This window comes from Opisthocomus hoazin, chromosome 4 (genome assembly GCF_030867145.1).
Source record: "Opisthocomus hoazin isolate bOpiHoa1 chromosome 4, bOpiHoa1.hap1, whole genome shotgun sequence".
Lineage (NCBI taxonomy): Eukaryota > Metazoa > Chordata > Aves > Opisthocomiformes > Opisthocomidae > Opisthocomus > Opisthocomus hoazin.
The window spans coordinates 54,990,313-55,011,391 of record NC_134417.1 but is presented as its reverse complement, the minus strand read 5'-3'; the positions used below and the strand labels follow the sequence as shown (position 1 = coordinate 55,011,391).

The 21,079-nt window shown below is 42.5% G+C and overlaps 1 protein-coding gene across 1 annotated transcript in view; it reads right to left on the bottom strand.

The window, feature by feature from the left end:
• The window catches only part of ANKRD28 (ankyrin repeat domain 28), a 126,752-nt gene extending 109,513 nt beyond the window's left edge, over window positions 1–17,239 (bottom strand). The window contains exon 1 of the mRNA XM_075419067.1: window positions 17,147–17,239. Coding sequence (XP_075275182.1) covers window positions 17,147–17,173 — 27 coding nt within the window. The 5' untranslated portion in view covers window positions 17,174–17,239. The remainder of the gene's footprint in view (window positions 1–17,146) is intronic.
• Window positions 17,240–21,079: the final 3,840 nt, after the last annotated feature.

Sequence of the window (21,079 nt, the reverse complement as noted above, 5' to 3'; positions counted from 1 at the left end):
AAAATGAAAAATGATCAAGGCAGAAACGGAGTAAGATCCTCTAGAGATTCCAGAAACCTTCATCTACATGCTATTATGTATCCCTTCAAACAATAATTGCATATATAAAAAGCCACTGTCAACTTTAAAATTTCTTATGATATACCTGGGATTGACATAGCTTTAAAAAACCCCAAACAAACTACTGCAGCTCAGACACCATTTTTACTGTCCTCAGTTTTGCTTTCACAATTCTTTTTGATGAGTACTTCAGAAAGAATGTCAATGTAAAAATCTGGGAAGAAAGCAAAGCAAGCACAAGATGAGTTCTGATCTGACATTAACATTAAGGGACAGAGAAAAAAAGCAGACAATTGCATTGCTCCTTATGCTGAGGGAACAAATCTTTAAATACTATTTCGCACATCCTTTAGCAAGGTAATTATCTGGATAAAAATAAGGAAGCGTGCTATGAGTCACAGCACTTCAGATATAAATCAACCAATCAAGAAAGTTCACAACCAGGACAGACTTTTTAAAACCTACAGCTACTTTTCAAAAACATTATACTTTAAATAAGAACAGAAGAGAGTAAAGCTTTCCCATCTGAACAGATTCTTGTCACGTTCAACGAACAGATCACTTCTTGACTTGTAATGTTCATAAACGTTAAAACTGAAAAAGAAAACACAGGTTCAGAGACATTAAAATGGCAAGGCTGACTGTGGCTTTTGTCCATAGTAGGTTACATCTCAAAGGTTACAGTTTGGCTTCACAGAAACTTCTGTGCTTGAAACACAAGAGGACTGCAGAGTTAAAACCCCTCAGATTATTACTACGGAATGGTGACTTTCTGGTACATCGCTGCCACATATTTTAGAACGTCCGGGGAAAACAACAGTTAAAAATGGGTATTGAGTAGAGGGAGGAAAGCATCGCATACTTGAGGTGTCTGCCAAGAAGCAAAGATTAGAGTTGATGAGTAGTATTAATAGGACAGCAGGGTGGCAGTTGCCAAGGGAATCTTGTACCAGCACATCACCCCTAAGAATCTTTTTTAATTCATGGATTTTAATCATCACAATTTAATTTCCACGTGTTTGAATTTTAACATTCCCAGTCAATCTAATAAGAGGGTGGGAAAAACAGGAAGAAGGGTTAGGAGCATTTTAGAAAATACTGCAAACCTACACATATGTCATAAAGAATGATACACCACAAATTCTATTTTGAACAAAAAAAATATGCACCTGCAAAATTAAACTAAGTGATAGGCATAAAAAGAATGCCTACTGGAAATATTCAGCTCATGCACCAACAGGAACAAATAAATCATCATAGGTAAAACCCTCCTTTGGCGTTATTTCCTCCCCTCTGAAAGGAAAGCAGTATTTTTTAAAATAATATTATTAGAGTAATTTTTTAAAATCACCAGATCTTTAATGAGGAAGTGCTATAACACATACAAAATAACAGTGCATGTGGCCATTTCTCTACTACCAGGGCCAGCAACCCAAGCAGCAGTTGTCGCCTTAATGCTACTAACTATGTCTTCAAAAGGCCATTAAAAAAAAAAAAGTCAGAAAAACATAGTAAGATACATGCAATAAGCAGCTCTTTGAATAGACTTACAAGCCTGCAATTTCACATAAACATTTCCAGCACTGCTGATGCACATGCTTTTTTGCTGACTTCTCAGCCTTGAGTCTATCATGACAGGACAAAAACATGGCTTTAAGGTGGGACACAAGAAGAGTCAAAAATCTACTGTTTTATTTGGAACAGAGGTGTTAACTTTATCCATGCAAGCTTTTGACACAGCTCAATGACCTATAGCTTTTATTTCCCCAAAATGCAAGCTCTAAAAGAGAACTGGCCAGCAGAGTCAGAGGCACAATTTCAGCACCTCACCTTCCAGAAGGCCCAAATCAGTCAATGACAGGTCAGATACCTGAGCAAAAAGCACGACTTGCATTTTCCAGTTCAGTGTGGTTCAATGGGGAGTGCAGAGGATACTTCCACACACTTCAGGACTTTCGTCCTCCAGGGAAGAACACAGTCGCTCACACAGCCTGACAGCCAAACATCTCCTTTATCCGCACCCTGCCAACTGCTTAAAGCTGAAGTCCTGACTGTCACTCCCACATGAACACAAGAGGAAAACTGGCAATTACCTGCCACGCACAAGTGCCATAGCTGATTCCACTACATCAGCACAGCCTGCACAGGGAGGAAAGCCAGGTGCCTCCGACTGCCAGAAGCTGGTCATCTTCTCTATCTGGTCAGAGGACTGCTATACATAACAGCACAATTTTTACATTCAGCGGGATGTGGTCATCACAGGAAAAAAAAGGATTCTTGCAAGGCAAATTACAGAGTAAAAACTATTTTTAAAAGCATTACCACATTTCACAGACAATGGAATACTGAAAGGCATGTAAAAAAGACAGGTTAACTGTTACAGCTAAGCCCACCTGCATGGTGGACGCAGATATTCCCAGGAAAATCAATCCAAACTAAGTAATGCCATCAATCTAAAGCAGATTAGTTAAAACAAGATCTTGCCTGGTTAAAGTGGCCTTACGCTGAACAGAATTTGCTTCCAAAGTACATTTGGTTACCTCCAAATACCTAGATGCAGTGCTCATAAAAACAAATAAAACGAGTCAGATGTTTCCTTGATAGACAGGAACCCAAGGAGAATTGTGCCACCAGAAAATATAACATTTTTCACTTCTTCATGGGTCACGAGGATAGGGGTCAGATAGGAAAAGGTTGGGAGAGGATGACCTTCCGAACATTGAACCAAAAAGTGATGTGCACTCAACAGGGTGTGATCTACGACAACCAAAATCAGAGACAAAAGAACCCCCCTATACAGTGAATATTTCAGGCAGGAGGCAAAAGCAAGCTATCACTCACCACTTGTGAAGACCGCATGGCCTCACCAGGCATACCCCTCTTCAAACAGACGAACACTTTTCCAACTAATTTCTACCTGTTTAGATGAAGGACAGACCCAGCCATATCAAAGAGAATTATCTCAGTTTGTATTTTTGGACACATTTAAATAGCATGCAATAACCTTTACAATCAATTTATTGCTCGTTACTTTTACTGTACTTTTTAGTTTATTATTTTATCAGGGCACTTAGTAAAAACAGAAAATTAAAAAAAATATTTTAGGTTGTTTTAATTAAATGTGCCACTAATTGAACAGGTTCCAAAAATGTCTCGAGTTAAGCAGTCACTGTACGAAGGAAATACTATGGACAGTTAGTGAGCTGCATCAGTCACCTGGGGTTGGTCACAAAGTCTGTCAAAATTTTAGGATTAGCACAATTCTGTCAGACTTCATTTCGTAAGAGAAGCTTTTCTTTTCCCCAGCGTCTTCCAGTTTTCGACACTGAACAAACCAAGTAAGAGGAGTAATCGTAAAGAAAATACCATTTGTTCCAGAAGAGGCTACTGCTGTCTAATGCCGCTTTCAGACAGTGAATTTTCTCAAACTCATTCCAAGTGCTTAGATCATGACTTCCGTCCCTGAAGCAGTTTGAATGCAATCCTTTGGCAACAAATATATACCACTTCAGCATTGTTTTTTTCAATTCTTTGAATGCAAGTCGATCCTATACTTAGATCTTAACAGGTTATAGTCATATATTTCCCCAATGTAATTTTTAAATTAAAAATTTCCCTGTCCTTTTCTCTACATCCCCAAGCCGAACATTCCCTCAAAGTTCCCACACTCCACGCCAATAAACCACACTGAAAATAGATTAACCTTTTGTCTAGTCTTATCACATAAGAACTTTTGTACAACATAATACAAAAAGCACAACAGAAAGTACACCATATCTTTTATAAGATATGAAACATTAAGTATAGAATAGCAAACAAATTACCATAAATGTCATTTAATTCATAACGTTGAACCTGATTTTTAAACGCTAATAGCCGCATAATACAGGTGTTCTCAAAACTGTGCACACTTTTAATAACTTTTCATTTATTTCAGCATAGCAAATAAACTTCCGCTATCCTCTCACATTCCCTCCTCTTATGAAGAAGATCTATAATCAGATACTTAGCTAAGCTTTCTTAAATATCAGACTCCTTTTCTTATTAATACTTTGCAAAATACTTGCTTCTTCAATGTCTGTCAGTCAGGATTGTTCCCCCTGCATCCCAGTGTTCATTTGTTTATGTTTTACACTTCTAGGTCCCCCATATGGGTTTTGACATCTACTAGGAGCATCACTGATGCTATCCTCCAGTCACCTGCTCTAGAGCCCAGAGCAGAGACAGCTGACCTACTCATGAAGCATGACTTCCTAAGATTTTTAGGCAAATATAAAAAAAAAAAATTTTAAATGGTGCCGATGAGCGGTTTCAAGAGCAAGCATGAAGCAGAATCTGTAACCTCACCTTCACCAAGCCTTCCCTGCTTGCTTCTTAAAAAAGAGGGCTAAGGGCCCTAACTTAAATCTTCCATATTCTTTGCTTTTTAGCTCAAAATACTTATAACAAAGATATCTTGTAACAAACATGCAGGGGACATGTAGACAACTATTTGTGTGGAGACTGTTAAGTGCAATTTTATTACACGTTATTTTCCAAGGTAATTATTCCCAGTCAATTCTTACAGTCAAAAGACATGCCCTTTTTTCTTTTTAACCAAACTTTGTAGTTTTATCACTGTTTATTCCAGAAAATTAAACCAGAGTCAAATGCATGAATAGCCTCATCCATAACCCACTGAACTAAACATCTTTGCATCAGGATCAAACTGGGAAACAGAATGAAGTGAGGAATAGTCCATCTTGATAGCTTTCATTAATGGCAATTCAAAATGCTATCTCTTCTAGCTGATGATAAAAATACTTGCACAACCAATGCGCTTATGTTGTGGTATCCATACATGTAACCATACTAGGTGATTTGTGGAATATAAAACAGATTTAACTACTATTTTACATTTCCTACAAGAGTTGAGATGAAAAATTGACTTCCATTACAGAAGACTTCAATTTATTCTTAGACTGACAGGCTTCATTAATTACTTTTTGTAGAGAAGTGACCAACTACTGTTTTAGTTTATTTTAACTTAGTCATTTTTCTACAAGGATATTTTCTTATTAGGTATTTCCCTACTCCAAGCATATTATCTCTGAGCAGGGAGATAGAGGGATCACTAGTCATAACAGGCATGGCTCCAAGCAGTCACTGGATGGTGTCCAAGAATTAGAGCTGCACACACAGAAGCATACAAGGGAGTTAAGAATTTGAAGGACTTTCTGTCCATACACGTTTGTATGAAGGAAAAGGCTGCAGCAAGTTCAGACTACTTTTGGCATGCAGTTTTCAGGCAACTGGACTATCAGGATATCCCTGCTCGCTGCGGGGGGGGGTTGGACTAGATGACCTCTAGGGGCCCCTTCCAACCCAAAACTTTCTATGATTCTATGATATGATCTTACACTTTCACTGTAACCTCCCGACAAGAGATGGAAGGCAAGAGAAAGTCTTTGTAATATCATTTTCAGAGCTCCAGTTGTAAAATTGAGTAGTATAGCACATGATCAGCCTAAGACAGGAGAAAAACAACTTTAAAATGGTGCAAGAAAATTGGCACACAGTTGTCATAGGGGAGATGGGAGAAAGTTGAGGGTCCTGAAAGGCAATGCATGTGCTAAACAAGTATGTTACAGAAGAACTCTTCTTGTTTTAGTGTTTTCACAGTCAATGTAAGTCAACATGAGATGCTATAAATAGAAGCAGACATCCTTAAGACCCTAGGTTCTCTCACAATTAAAGAGGAATTCACAAACACCCTCAAAACCAAAAAAACCCAGGAACTAGACAAGAAAATTAAGCATGTTGCTGAGTTTCAAAACACATTCTAAGAAGTTTCAGGCCAACAACTTTAAAGTTACTTTCCCAGCGAGAGAGGTCCAAGGCAGACAACACTCCAGTTCCTCCGCTCACCCCCCAGCCCAAGGACACTCACAGAAGACACCTCTTCCATGATTACAGGAATTCTGTCGCAACGGAAGACATTCGAGTAAGTACATTCCTACTGAGGAAAACTTTCAAGGAACAACTTCGCAGTCATATGCTAACCTAAATAATTTGTCTCTCCCTTCCCTTTCCACCACTTTGCAGAAGAGGAGAATGAGGGACTGCTTAAGCTCAGCTGCAACCAAGTATCAAACCACAGCCTCAGGCAGAAGGTTAGAAGCCCGTGAGTTTCAGTCATTTTTGTTAGAAACTTCGCAAATGAAAAAAACACCCTGAGGAGAAGCAGGTCATTAAACTCCATCCTAAAATTATGAAACTCCTGCCCTTTCACAAAAATTTACCTACTCCATATGACTTTAAAGATCAGGGTTCATTTGGACAATGTACTCCATTTCTCACACACCTATCACCAGAAATGTATTAGCAGTTAGTACTTCTTGTATCTGTGTTTCCCTCCTGTCTGTCAGCTGAAAATGTTGGCCTTCACCGTGATAGATAATTTCCAAGTCACACAATTAGCAGAGTTTGGGCTGTTAATTAACCTCTTAAAAAAAGAATAGCGTAACAAGAATAACATAACCTAATGTTTCTGCCTGTACGGAACATTGCTGGTTACGGCTCATTATCATTGTTTCTTACCTAGTGGGAAAAAAAAAAAAACAAACAACAAACAAGGCAGTGCAAATATACACCAAAGCAGTTGCCACCTCACTTCTGCAGCCACACCATACACTGTGCAAGGAAAGAACTTCGCATTTTGAACGGGCACCCTGTGACAGCCATGCACATCTCCCTGTGCTCCACACAAGAGTAGGTCACGGAATCTTGAGGTCAAGTTACATCATTCCAACAATTCCTCCTCTTTTCTTCAATTATCCATCCTACTTTTACAAGTTACTTCTCCCAAAAATAAGTGGTCTCAGGCAACATAAGGGAAGCACTCACTATTGGGCACCGTAGTCATTATACATATAGAAAAAGGGGGGGGTGGGGTGCCTTTTGTGAACATGTCTAGCATACATGTATTTCAGTAGAGCCAATAAGGGCTCCCACAGTGTAGAAGGCTGAACTCCAGCCAGCATTTCTGAAATCTTTTCTGCAAGCACATTCATTCTGTCTTTGCACTCAGTTACCTGCATACGACTGCTACCACAAGACCGAGCTTCAGGCCTAGAAAATTTATTTCTGTTTGTGGTTATACAGGAGGCAAAGCGCCAATTTTCTAAATAACTTACTCCAGAACGACAGCTCCAGAATGACTCTGCAACACCTCCAACCAGCATGGAGGAGAGCACTGCTAACACCAGTATGGCAAGCTTCCAGAGAAGGGGGGCTGAACTTCTCTGACAGTCTCCACAGACACCACTGGCACTGCTATTCCTCCTGTCATCCAAACAGGTACTATTTCTCTGGCTTATATAACTTCCAGTGAAGAACTTCATAGAAGGAAACATATCTCACTGCTCCCCCATGTAAGGGGTTGGCTGTCAAGACAGGAAACCAGTGCGATACTCTAAATGCTTATGGTATTTTCTACTGCCATTGCAACAGCAAGAGAGAGCCTTCCAGACAAAGCTTAGGTTGAAATGCAAAGATGTTATCAACAGCTTTTTAACAGTTGTGCTAATTTTTCTGCAAAATTATTCTACTACTTGTGGGCACAGAGTCACAAACCACAGTACTTCTATTTTGATGCTACCAGTTATTCTTTAACTATGTATGCACAGCTAACTAATGTATGCAATAAGTTCAATACTTTAATGATTACCAAAGCAGTTTTAAACACATATGCAGAGCATTGCAGGAATTTTATCAACCTTCAGTTGAGGAAACCCCACAACTAATCTATTCAAATGCAAACTATGAAAAATATATCTTTTTTTAATCAATTACGGCTTGCTAGATGTTGTGAGTCTTAAAAAAAAAAAAAGCCAATTCACAACGTGCAAACCCAAAGCCCTTTCAAAAATAAAAGATGTGACTACATGCAGCCCTTCTGAGTTGACAAATTTGATATACTTAAAACGATTTTTTGCATCTCTGGTTGTAGAAAAACAGTAAAAGGCACTTTTCCCTGTATTATTCACACTGTTAGTTTGAGACTACAGATGCTGGGAGAGTCTCCTTCCCATGCTGCAGAAAGATGCAGCAAGCAGACAAACGAATCCATGTCTTAAAGTCATTGAAAACAGAACTCCACGGAATCGCTGGATAACTGTTGGTTTTTGGACGATCCTTGACTATGAAGCTCTGAAGTTCATCAGAAGAGCACTGCTGATCACTGACAATCTGTGATATCCTAACCTTTTTGTCCTTCTTGTTCTCACTCTAATTCTTCATAAATCCCTTCTTCACCTTTCTTTTACTCTCATTTTGAAGACCTTCTCCTCTCTCGAGCTCCATTTCTTCTGGAGTAGATTAAATTGACTCTTTACATCCTTGATAGCCGTAATTATAATTTGTTGAACTTCTGGTAAAAAAAGAACTGACAAATGTCTACAGACAAGTCATAAAATGTTACTTATTCTTTACTTGAAAAGTTCTATTTTAATAGACTTCTCAGTCTGTGATTTAAGTACTGTTAGATAATAATCTTTAAACTGCTGTGTGCTTCTAGATGGAAAGAAACAGAAAGCATAACAGGAAGGAGTTGATGAAATAAATGATGAGCTGGGTGATTACTATAGGATCAGGAACGATGCAGGACAGTAATGGCATTTGCAACCTTGCAGGTGACAGAAGTGAGAAGAGAAAGTGTTCTTCTACAAGTCCTCCTTAATACTGAAAATTATCCCCCAGAATGAAAGAACCCTATTAAAAAAAGCAACAGATACAGCAGAGCTGCTAAACAAAACACTGCTCCTGGAACAGAGACAGGCGCAAAGGAAGTGAAAGTCATCAGGCAGTACCAATACGGGGCTCTAATTTGGCAAAGAGACTGCACAGCAACACAATATTAAGCATAAGACCTCTTTCTATTGATCCTCATGTTTTAGCAAACATAGCAAGAACAGAACTCTGCAGTTACAAAGGAATGGAGGCGAGGGCTAGGGAATTCCATTAATGTGCTGTTTCTGAAGTGTCCTTGCACCATGACTCTGGATACTTCTCTAATTCAAAACAATGAGTAATAATGTAACCAGAAAAACAATGTTAGCATTTTGTTTTTCTTTATCTGCTTATTTTGTATACATTTCCTTCATTTTAACCTACCAACAGTATTTTGTGAGGTGATACTGGTGAGAGAATGAAGTGCTAGTACAGGTACAGAAAAAGCAACAGACGTCACACAGAGATCTGAGGCAGGAAAGAGACATCAAGTGCTCAGGACAAAAAGAAAGACTTTGCACAGACTGGCTGCCCGCTATCACGAGCAATGGACAGAAGAAGCAGATGACCCAAAGATGAGACAGGGAAGGAGAGAATACCAGTTACTCCTAACATTATACAAAACTGAGTCCGCAGCAATGGATTTAAATGACTACATTATGCATTAGTTACAGATTATATTAGTATATAAGTAAGTACAGAACTTCCTCAAAGTGTTTTGGTCCCGTCCCCCCCCCAGTTCAGCTGTCTGACTCAAGCAGGTCCTTCAGCTATGGGCTAGGTAGATCCCTGGTCTCTTGTGCTGCCTGTCACTGGATGACCAGGTTCCCAAATGGAAGTTTCAGCTTTCTCCCTGTTAGATGTACCAGTATTGATGGAGCTATCAAAATGCAGAGAACAGGAAAATCTTGAAACAAAACATTCAAGTCTTCACGATTACTAGAGCTTACAGAATTTCTAAAAAGGCTCACTTCAGCCTCAATGCTTTAACTATTGCAATTTCAATCTCATTTTGTCATGCTGACTAGAATCTTTGCTTGTGTCCCCTTCTCTTCCTTCATTAAGGTACTAGCTTCACTTTGCCAAAGTTAAAAGAAAGAAAAAAATCCAGATGTACCCATGCTTTCTTCTCTGCATGGGATGGAAGGGAAGTACAGGCTTTCAGCACAAAGTAAGAGTGAACCTCAAGTATGATTGCATGATTGCAGAATGACCAAGACAAATGCTCATCAGCTGGAATTAGGAAGGCCATTAAGTGACAGTTCATTGTTTGAAAGTATGGGAACATTAACCATTTAGGACAGCCTCACAACAGTTCAGGCCACAGTCAGAGATAGACTGACCCATGCAAACCAGCAGAGTAATGTACAAAACCTGAATATTCACAAAGTTCTCCTAATATGAGTCAGTTTATGATTAAGAGGCATTCACTGCTATAGGAAAGCCCCCCCCTCCCCCCGACATCCCTGTAAACTTAGTTCTGAAATTTAACAACACAAGCTTGAGCAAAGTGATTTGGGTTTTTTCTTGTTTTACCCAAACCCCCAGTTTTAGAATAGGCAGACCTTTGCTTTACACCCCTCAAATTCAAATTCAGTTTCCGTAATTTATTGAGAAAAACATTTAAATATTCTGGCTGCCCTAAACAGGTAGGCCTTAGTCAGGTGAACAACAATCTACTTACATTGTATTGTTCACTCGATTAACATACAGACATTATTGTAGAAATTATAAATGAAAATCTAAGATTATATTCAATTTACAGTAAACAGCACGTCATTATTACAGGAGAGAAGCCACTAGGTGCTTCAGCTAACAAGCAGTTTCTCAATCTACAAGGATGCTACGGACCAACTATTTTGTCCCTCTTTGGTTTGCACACCACTGCTGGTGCTTCCTCTAACTTTGTACACCCACCCAGCTGGCTACAAGTCTCATATCCCTTTCTCTCCCCACTACTCAGTCCCACTACTCTCACATTAGCTCTAGTTATTGTGCTGAAATGGGTCAGTGCTGTATAATTCATTAATCCCTGAGCAATCACAACTGAATTAACATGGTTAAACTGGTATACTCCCAGCCATTGGCAAGAGTGCTAGTGTCATTAGGAAGGAGAGGAAGAATAACATTCCCTGATATTTCAGAGCTTAAATATTAAGATTCTGTCCTCATTTGCACAAAGGATAGCACCAAGACACCTTATTTCAGATTCATCTTCAAAGGTCAGATTAGAACTTGTCCCCCACCCCCAATGACGAAGGAAAACAAAACCCCCAAGAATCAACACTGTAAGCTCGCTCCCAGCACTTAGCAATGGACGGCTTTGTTTATTATTTTAATGATGTGAAATGTTTTGTGATTGGTATTATGATACAGATTATTTAAATACAAACATTATAAATAACTTTGAAACAGTTAGTCACTGTAACTAAGGCAACAAGTCTCCCACTCAATTTCCAGAAATAGAATGGAGGAATAGAGGTAAGAATAAAACAGAAAGTTGGCAGGAGCAAGAAAACAAATGATCAAATATTAGTTTGGCCTCAGGAAGGCCCAGCTGACTAGAAAAAAATAAATGGTACAGCAACTGAGAAGCAAACTAGCTGCTAGAATCTGAAGTGGAGGACATGGAGTGTATAGTACTGAAGATCTTTACTTCAGTCATCTTATTCCACAGCCCATTTCAGTGAATGGAAACAAGGACAGAAATTTGGGAATTTTAACAATCCACATCAGACAGGAGATTGCTAGTTCAGAGTCTCAACAGCTACTAGTTTCCTACAGGAATCGTTGACCTTTCCGTGCATGCTAAGGAAGTCACTTCTTAATAGGTAAGCACACATTTACCTTGATTTCCACCCCCCCCTTGATATTTGCCTCCAAGTAATGGTCACAAACCTTCAATGCTATCTATATGAATAGGCCTTTATACCCTCACAGAAGGCCACTGAGTTAACAGGATCTGCCGTAAGGATCTGACTGCAGAATCAAAGCTTGCTTTGTTTCTTCCCCAGCTTTTTTAGTAAAAAAAAAAAAGTTTATTTTCTTCACTGAGAACTGCTTGTTCCCAAGTCAGAGGTTCCTGAGTTATCATCAGGGAATCTGATCCCCCAAAACGAACACACGGTAGAATCAGGTTCTCTCAACACATTCTAATTGAAGGGCTGGTAATTACTTTGTATAACAAGATAAACGGAGTTCAAGTTACTCCAAGTTTTCAATCAATTAAAGAAACTTATCTTCTTGGTACGCGCGAGTTCTTAGCCTAGGAACATGAGAATTAACAGTACGACTTAAGGTGTCTCGGTAAGTATTACAGCTTCCCGATTTAGTTATCTTGTATGCAGCTAAAACAGACTAGATGCAAGTTTTAGGCAGAACGTGTGATGGAAAATAGAGCACAAAGAGTGGTTCTCAACTTCAACAAGATTCCCAAAAGTAACATTTTTTTAAAGAACTGTAACTTTAAAGTAACTTCCACCAAAAAACTTTAAAGTAACTTCCACCATCTCATCAGTCTGTGTCTGAACAGAATTTGTAGAGCAATACAATGCAATTCCATTCCCACCGTACCCCTCCCTCACTGAGCAGCAGCAGCTCCTTTTCATCACCACAGGAGACCATTCCTCCTCTTAGTGTAACAAGGAACTAGTTGGGACATTTATTCTTGGCATGAATTCTAAAGGAATGAAGTCTAACATTGGCAGTAATGAAAATAGCAACCGTAGAGGCACTCATAGCGTTCACTATGACACTGCAAACATTTGTTTAACTGCCAATTGAACAAGATCCATCTTAGCGAAGAGAAAGATATAAATGGGCAATAAAGAAGTCAGTGCTCTCACTGTTCAAGGACTTTCAAGATAAGTGGTCACTCTAATATCCTCATGCAGTTGTTCATACTCCGATCCTTTCCACTCACGTCTGACTTCTGGGAATAAATGCATTGCCTAAAGCACAGTCTAGTAGTCATACAGAAAAACCCAAACAAATTCCTGTCAAATGCCCATTATTACGAGCACTAAGATTTCTTCCGATTACATGTTTAAGACTCAGAGAAAACAAGATATGCATAACTAAAACTATGATGTACTGAAAGAAAAAATACAGCTTTACCAACTATAATGACACTGCATCCAATGAGCTTTGCCACAAATAGTTATATAGCTGCAAAATTAAAGAAAAAATTCAGCCAGTTTTGATTAGAGCTTCACGCATTTCAACAAAGCTCTATGGAAATGAGCATAAAAGATGACCTGTAGGCCCCCACACAGTTAAGGCTCGTAACAGAAAAGCAACGAATCCCTTGGTTGTTAGGCATCCAAATTTCACCTACCCACTAAGAAAAGCTGGGCTGTCAATTATTCCTTACGTGTAAGGGAGACTAACTCGCAACTCTTTAAAGCATGAATTTACCTGTTCTGGGAAGCATTTAATATACCTAGAAACTATGACTGAATAACAAAAAAAAAAAACACAGAAGACTTTCACAGTTAGCTATACAGAGTTGAGAGGGCTTTTATATAGGAGACCAAGGCATACCACTATGGAGACTCACAAGCACCTTACTCCTTTTTCTTCCCCCCTCACCCTCCAAAAAGAAGGTCTGATAAAACATCAGTGAACTTTGACCTAAACTTTGATTTCAAAGCAGTTGCTTACAGGAGAGTACCAGTGTTTCAGGAAGAAACAAACTTTTATAGTCTCCCTCTCACTTGGCATTTTAGTAGTTAAAGCAGCTTCTCATCTAAAGAACCTGGTATTCCAGCACCAATCTATGAAGACAGTATGAACACAAATAAACTGAAGAGCAAATACCTTCATCGTAAGGTACAGTTACTATATTTTTCATCTCCACCTTGAATGGCTTAACCTTCAGTGACAGAATTTGCAGATTTGCTTCCTCTGTTTTTAAAACATGACCATCCAACGCTGCACAACAAACCAAGAGCAACAAGAACAATCCACAGCTTCTAACTTGACACTTGAATGATTGCTCTTTCTATCCCAGACCTAAAGTCTGCTATTGAGCATCACAGGTATCAACTTTGCTCGATATAGTTCAATTTAGTGCCAAATGCAATTATTGCAAATACAGCTTATTAATTTTTTTGATACCTAATATACTTTGAAAGCCAACATAAGTCACTTATGAAAGTGCAATGTATGCCCTCAATTATTTAAAAACTTTGAAAGATATTCCCACCTGGTAGGATTGCAAAGCAACAAAGCTCAAGCAAAAATTTGTAGAGAAGGTGCCTGCTGGCTGCTTGTTGAGCCCACGGAAAGTCCTACTCTGCCCAGTGCATGGAAAAACTTTATTCTGAAAGTGCATCAAATCAGCCTCCAAAGACAACCAAATATTTGAGCTTCACAAACACATTAAGCATCTGTAGGATCAAAGTTTTGTTTATCAATGTAGTAAGTAAATTAAATCAACTGCAAGTGGAATTGAGATTTCGCCCTCTGAGCTCAACAAAGCACCACAGAGCAGAATTTCTCATGTCACTAAATTCTCATGCGCTGCTTTTACACTAGCTTGCGGTAACTTGAAAGACTAACCTAAACCAAGTATAAGAAAATATCAAGCTGCTTGTATACCCTACGTCTGCCCCTCCCTGGTGTAATTCTGACATTCAAATAAGCAACGCAGAACCATTCTACAGCAACAAAGGAACAAAAATAAACAGGTTTTTGTTGATTTTTAGATTTTTTTCAGTGGGTTTTTTTTCCAAAATCAAGAGGTTTATGTTGATTTGGGAGAAAAAAAATCTTGATAATTACATGAAAGTAATACTTAGTAGAATTTTTGTTTCAGAAAGTTATTCACCTGTCTGTTGTAGGAGGAAACCAGCAAATCGCCTCCCTCCTTCATCCCAGCTGAACAGTACAAACACTAGAGCAGCCTTTGCACGCCCTCATGAAACACAGCCACCCCTGAAGAAAGACAGACTCACTACAGGGACTACAAACACACGTGGCAATTTACTTTATGCTAAATGAACACATCACTAGGATATGGTTCACGCAAACAAGAAGCACGTTTCATGAAACACTGAAGATAAACACCTCTACTTTCATACAGTACCACAGGGTGGTTTTTCTAATAAGCAGGTGGTGTTATAATCTTAGCACAGCATCCAGTCCTGAAGTGAAGACACCTTGCAGCATACTGCACAAGCACACTGACCTGAAGGAATTCTCTGTGATTAACAAAACTGAGATATTCCATGTTAATGTGATTCCTCATGATTTTTGGCATTCTTAAAGAAAGCCATTTTAATAGAATTTAGTTTGTAACAACAGATTTATCAAGCAACTGACACCCAGCAGAAATACACCTGCTACTAAAAATCATTCCCTCTACAAAAGCCTCCTCAAAACCAGCACTTCCCTCCCTCCTCTGCCTCCTTTCCTTGCCCCTAGCACCCCCTTTTAAGGGAAAGAATACTTCTGTTCCCAGTATATTAGTGCACCTTTACAGATCCACGAAGCCTCCAAAAAAATCCATCTCCTACTTCTGGATTAAAACTTGCGTTACAACAGAAGCTGGCAGGCTCACATGCATCCTTCTGGGCAGATCAGTGGTCCCACACAGGCCAGTATTTCAACTCAGCATCACCCAACAGCAGGACCCTTCCCAGAAGAAAAGTTCCGAAACAGTACTTTCACGTTAATGCACTGATGATGGGTTTTTGCTAGTCATTTCACAATGATTACTTGCAAAAGAGTTGTATTTCTTGGTTTTACCAGAAGGGCTTATTTAACAGAAGAGAGGAACAGGTGTTCATTTCTGTGGAGAGCCTCCCAACAGAAGAACAGTGATGAAGCCTAAAAAGAAACCTAACTCAAAGACAATTGGATCCACAATTGTTGCTCATTCATAGATGAGATCCTAAAAATATATGAGACTTCATTAAGTTTACACACAATACAGCAGGACATAAAGATCTCAGCCCCATAGTGCTAAACATTTTTCAGAACCAAATCCCAAGGGACCAGGCAACCCAAGTGCAAGAAGACAGAGGCACGTGCAGACTGACGACAGGACCAGCAGGTAAGGGTGAGCTGACACCGCTCAGCATAATGAGCAGGTGCAGGATACCAGCTGACTGACCACTGCCAAGTTTCTAGGTGTTTTTTTCTGTGGGGCTTTTTTTTCTTTGGGGGGGGGAGGTGTCTCCAAGCGTTATGGTCAGTTGTGTTCAAGAAGAGTATCCAGGAGACCAACAGCAGGGTGTGGGAGTTTTTACAGAGGATTTGGTCTAACACAGATGAAACCAGGAGAAACCCCATTTTCTCACAAGCACCTTTCCAGAGGCGGCAAACTGGCGGCGCAGACCCTCCCACCTTTGTACCCTGAGACGGCACAGGAGACAATAGGTAGGACAGGGGAGACACCGGGAGAGGACAGAGCGCGGAAGACAGCCGGGATGGAAACCGAAGAGCCCAGCAAACAAAGAAGGGTGTGATGCGGCCAAAGCCCCGGACCCCCGCGGGCACGATCGGCCCCCCCGGCTTTCAGGAGGGGAGCGGGGACGCGGGGACGGTGCGCCGGGAGGACGGAGGAGACGGATCGCAGCGGCCGAACAAAAGATTTCTTGAAGGCCTGGAAGGGGACGGCGGTGCGCGAAGGGACGGGCAGGCGGCTCCCGGGGACGCCAAGCAGGGAGCGGCAGCACCGCCCGGGTCGCGGTCCCGCTCCGGGAGGGGAGGCGGCCGCTCCCGCTGCCGGGCGCCCCCCGGCCGACCCCCTCGCACCAGGCAGCCCTTCAGGCCCCGGCTCCCTCGCGATACCCGGAGCCCCGTCCCTTCCCACAACGCGGGCGCGGGGCAGGGCCGGCCCGGGGCGGCCCGCGGAGCCCCTCCTCGCCCCGCCCGGGCCTCTCCCCCACTCCCGAGGTAGGGGCACGGCAGGGAGCCGCGGCCGGGGCAGCCCTGCGCTCGCCCGCCGTCCCTCCGTCCCGGAGCCGCGGCGGGGCAGGGCGAGGGGTGGGCGAGCGCGCTCCCGCGGCCACCTGTTAGGCCCGGTACCTACGCGGGGCCGCCGAGCAGGCACCGGGAGCACATGGCGCCTCCCTCCCGCCGCCGGGCGGGCGCCACCCAACCCCGGCCCCGTCCCCGCCGGGCCGCGGCAGCAGCGGTAGCAGCCATGCTGCCTCCCCCTGCCCACCGCCTGTCACAAGCACACACACGCAGGCACGGGCACACCACGGAGCGGGCGGTGGGGGGGGGGGGGGGGCGCGCAGCCGCCGCGCCCGGCGGCACCGAGAGGGGAGGGGAAGGAGGGGAGAGGCGGCCGGCGGCGCGCACCCACCTGCTCGCGGAGTTTGAGGAACACCATGGCGAGTCCGCCGCATCCGCCGACCGGCCGCCGCCTCCGGCCGCCACCGACTCGGCTCGGCTCCGGTCGCCGCCCCGCCCCCCCGCCGCCCGTGCGCCGGCCACGCCCCCCCCCCAGCTCCTCGCCCGCCGGCGCCACCCCGCGCCGGGGCCTCGCGCCGAACTCGCGGGCGGCGGCGCGCGGAAGGGCCCGCCAGGGGCGGGGCCTTCTCCCAGCCCACCCCTCCTTCCCGGCCCCGCCCCTCCCCGCCGCTCCCCTCGCGCTCCCGAAGAGCTTCCTGAATTAACCGCCCGCCGGCATCAAAGGCGCCCGCCCGCGCCGCCGGCCGCGGCCCCGGCCCGCACCACCAAGGGCGGTGCTGATTGGCCCGCGAAAGGCGGGGCGGAGTAAGGGCGGCGCTGATTGGCGGGTCGGGAGAGGCGGGCTGGCAGGGGGAGATAACGTGAAATGGGCACGGCGGAGGGCGGCGGGGCTGGGGGAGCGGGGGTTCTTTTAGGAATCGCCGTCGTTTCCCAGGCCTGGTCTCGGCGGCCCGGCGAGAAAAGCCCCGGGCCGGGGGTTACCGGCACAGCCGGACTCGGGGCAGCGGGGCCCATGGCCGTCCCTTGGCCGCCCCCGGTTGCCGGTTGCTGGTGACCGTCGGCGTTGGGGCGAGGAGGAGCAGCGGTGGCACCGACGCCGTCCTGGGCAGTGCGAACAGGCCGAATGAAGGCACAGAGAGAGACTTGGGCGCGTTGTCAGGTGGGGGGGGGGAGCGGCCACAGGCAGGTGGAATGCAGAGGAGAATAAATTCTAAAAAGAGATTATTTCACTGGGTTTTGATTGTTCATCTGTTTTTTGGCAGAGGATCAGTATAGATGTCATCTGTGTAATTCTCAAAAGGTGTTTTGAGAAGTAGTTCACAGGCTTGATGGTGGGCCTCTGTCCATCAAACACAAAGAGCATCTTCGCGGACAGAGCTTCAGAAACCTCTTAGGAGGAACAAAACCCAGCGTACAGAACACTGAAATTAGATGAAGTGTTGCTCTTCCGTAAAATAACACTGCAGCCAGCCAACCCAGCATGATCACTGTGATTTGGAAGGGTTATTTTCTCCTGAAAGTTGACTCTCCTCACCCCCCCCCCCCAAAAAAAACAAAAACCGACTGAAGAGACAGGGTTTTTTGGAATTGCATACTGCTACAAACGACGCTGATAGGAACGTTCCAAGTTTCTTGACTTTCCTGTAGCTTCAAAATAGACTGTGACTTCTCCTTGACATTCCACATGTAGTTAAATCTACTTGGACTTTAGTATTACCTTAAGAAGAAAGGAAGGTGAATAAAGCAACTACGTGTATTCTGTGTGAACACTCATTTGTGTGTTTTTGTCCCCATTCGTGCGCTCCTTGTTGATTCCCGTAGGCACCTGGCACGTGAACATAATTCACTTGAAGACTGGCAACGTGAGAAGAACATAAGGATTTTCCATAGGTGCTAGTTGAGGCAGATCTTCCCTTATCTTTGAATACTAGTGGCCTCATGGGGTGTGCTTGTTTACGTTATTTCATTTTAACTGGTTAAGACTGCAATCCTGTTTTACCGGGCAAAGGAAAACAACTCAACACTGTCACACTTTCTAAATCAATTTTGTTGATATCTAGGTATGTCCAGAAATGCTGATTATGGTAAGTAAATGTTTTAGTTAATTTGAGATGGCCCTCTATTGTAGTACTTGTGCATTCTACCTATGGTTTGTTTGTTTGTTTGTGAATAAAAGCATATTGTGTGCAAATATGAAACAGGTAGTTTTTGACACTGTGCAAAATGGTTTGAGAACTGGGTTTAACAACGTGGTAAAGAGACTGATGGTTGTGGAAATTAGAGATAATTTTATCAATGCAGTCAGTGAAGGAGAAAATGACATCAGGAAACACTGGCTTTGTCTGTCCCCAAATCAGACTGCTCCTTTTCAAACTGAAAAGAATGTCTGGGAGCTGATAAAGTTCTGCTTCCTCCTGTGAAGCTTATCAGTTCATGGAGTTACTCAGAAAAACACCTACTTTCAATTCACCAAATATAGAATGATTTCTGTATGTAAAGAGGTCTTCATACATGAAAATGTCGCACCTGAAGTCGCTAACACCTCTTGCAGCTTGGAGCCAGGCACTGTTTCAGTAGGGGAAGGTGCATCTTTATTGTACTGGTTCCCTGGCTCCTTACTTCAATTCTCAGGCTATAGCTAGGGACCGGGCTGTTGGTTTTACCGTATGTACTGAAATATGTCATCAACTGACTGAACTCTGATCCCAGATCATTGTTTCTTTCCTGTGAGCTATAATAGAGAATGAAAAAGTTCAAGTGGTAAAACATGGAAGTTACAATACTGATCCTGGAGACGCCCCTCTGTTTGGGTTTAAGCACAAGTGATTAATGAGATGGCTTACATACATGAAGCTGAATAGTGCAGAAGTGGGGAATATTCTGAGCCTGGTTTCCCTGATACCAGTCAGTTGCAGATGGATACTTTTCCTCAAGTCACAATATAAATAATTTTCCTATTCTTATTCTGTGTAAAACAGTCCAAATGGTTATTACAACTGGAAGAAAAATATAATAGTATCGCCAACAATATTATCTTATCTGCTAGTGTCCCGCAAAATACGGTACTTGGCTGCAGAGCGATAGAAATAGTAGAAATGAAACCTCAAAAGCTAAATGTAACAGCACTGTAAGGAAATGAGTGCTTCTTGTTCATTTATTACTATTTATTTCAGGGTAACTTGACTGATGTTATTTTTAAACAATGTGTTACAACGTAGGTAACTGCCCAGGTGTCCCTTAGGAACATCAACAGAAAGTTTCACAGAAGTCTGTGATATTGACATACAAACATACTGAAAGCCACAACATTTCTGAGGATGTTCAGAATATACATTCACAGAAGTTATAAATTTCCACACCACTTTTTAAATCAAGACAGTTTGTAAATTATGAGCAACACAGCTCTCCCAAGGGCATGCTTTCGGCAGAGCGCAATGGGCTTTAACTGCACGGCTCCCATTAATGTTAATGTTAAATCTTCACACTGTAACTTATCCCACAGTGTGTAACACTACCCAGTGTTTTAAAGATAGAACCATATGTGCTGCAGTGAAATACATAATGGGATCGAATTGAAGAGACCGTAGAAACCTCATGCTGGAGATGTTTTGTGAACTCGACTGAAACATGCTCATGATTTATTTAGTTTGCCAGGAATGCCTGTATACTTAGTTCTTCTTAGCCAAGGCTTTCAACCCTGGCGAAGTAGGCATTTATTCTTTTTCTCATTCTTCTACGTGGGTAAACAGACACAGAGGTCAACAGACTGACACAAGGTCATGGTGTGAGTCACCGCAGTGGCTAGGAATAGAATCCAGGAGACTTGATTGCCACTGCCACTGCCACTGCCACTCCAAACACTGTCCCGTACTCCTAAGTCAAAGCAGGGCTAATTTTATTTTTGCACAGAATTCAAGGTGTCTGAAATCAATATAATGTTACCATTTGCCACAGAGGGGGATGCATTTAGCTTTATGACCCTGAATCAGCATTACTCGGGAGCTTGTCTTCTAATGGAAACCAGACTGATTTTATAATGGTATGCTGGGAGCATCATCATAAAGGTTTTTACACATGCTGTGACACATTTTATCCATCAAAATCTAAAACAGTCAGGGTTTTGTAATTCTGTCCCAGAGATTATGTTTTGAATCATTTGCTGTTCATAGTTACTGATTGTAATGGAAACATATTGAATATCACAATGGCATCATCAATCAAATATCATCAATTGGCATTTCTAAACCACTGTTATGCTTATGGATGCTCATTTGACCAATTTTATCCCTGTTTGGTGCAGACAGGAGGAGAGAGAACTCACTTG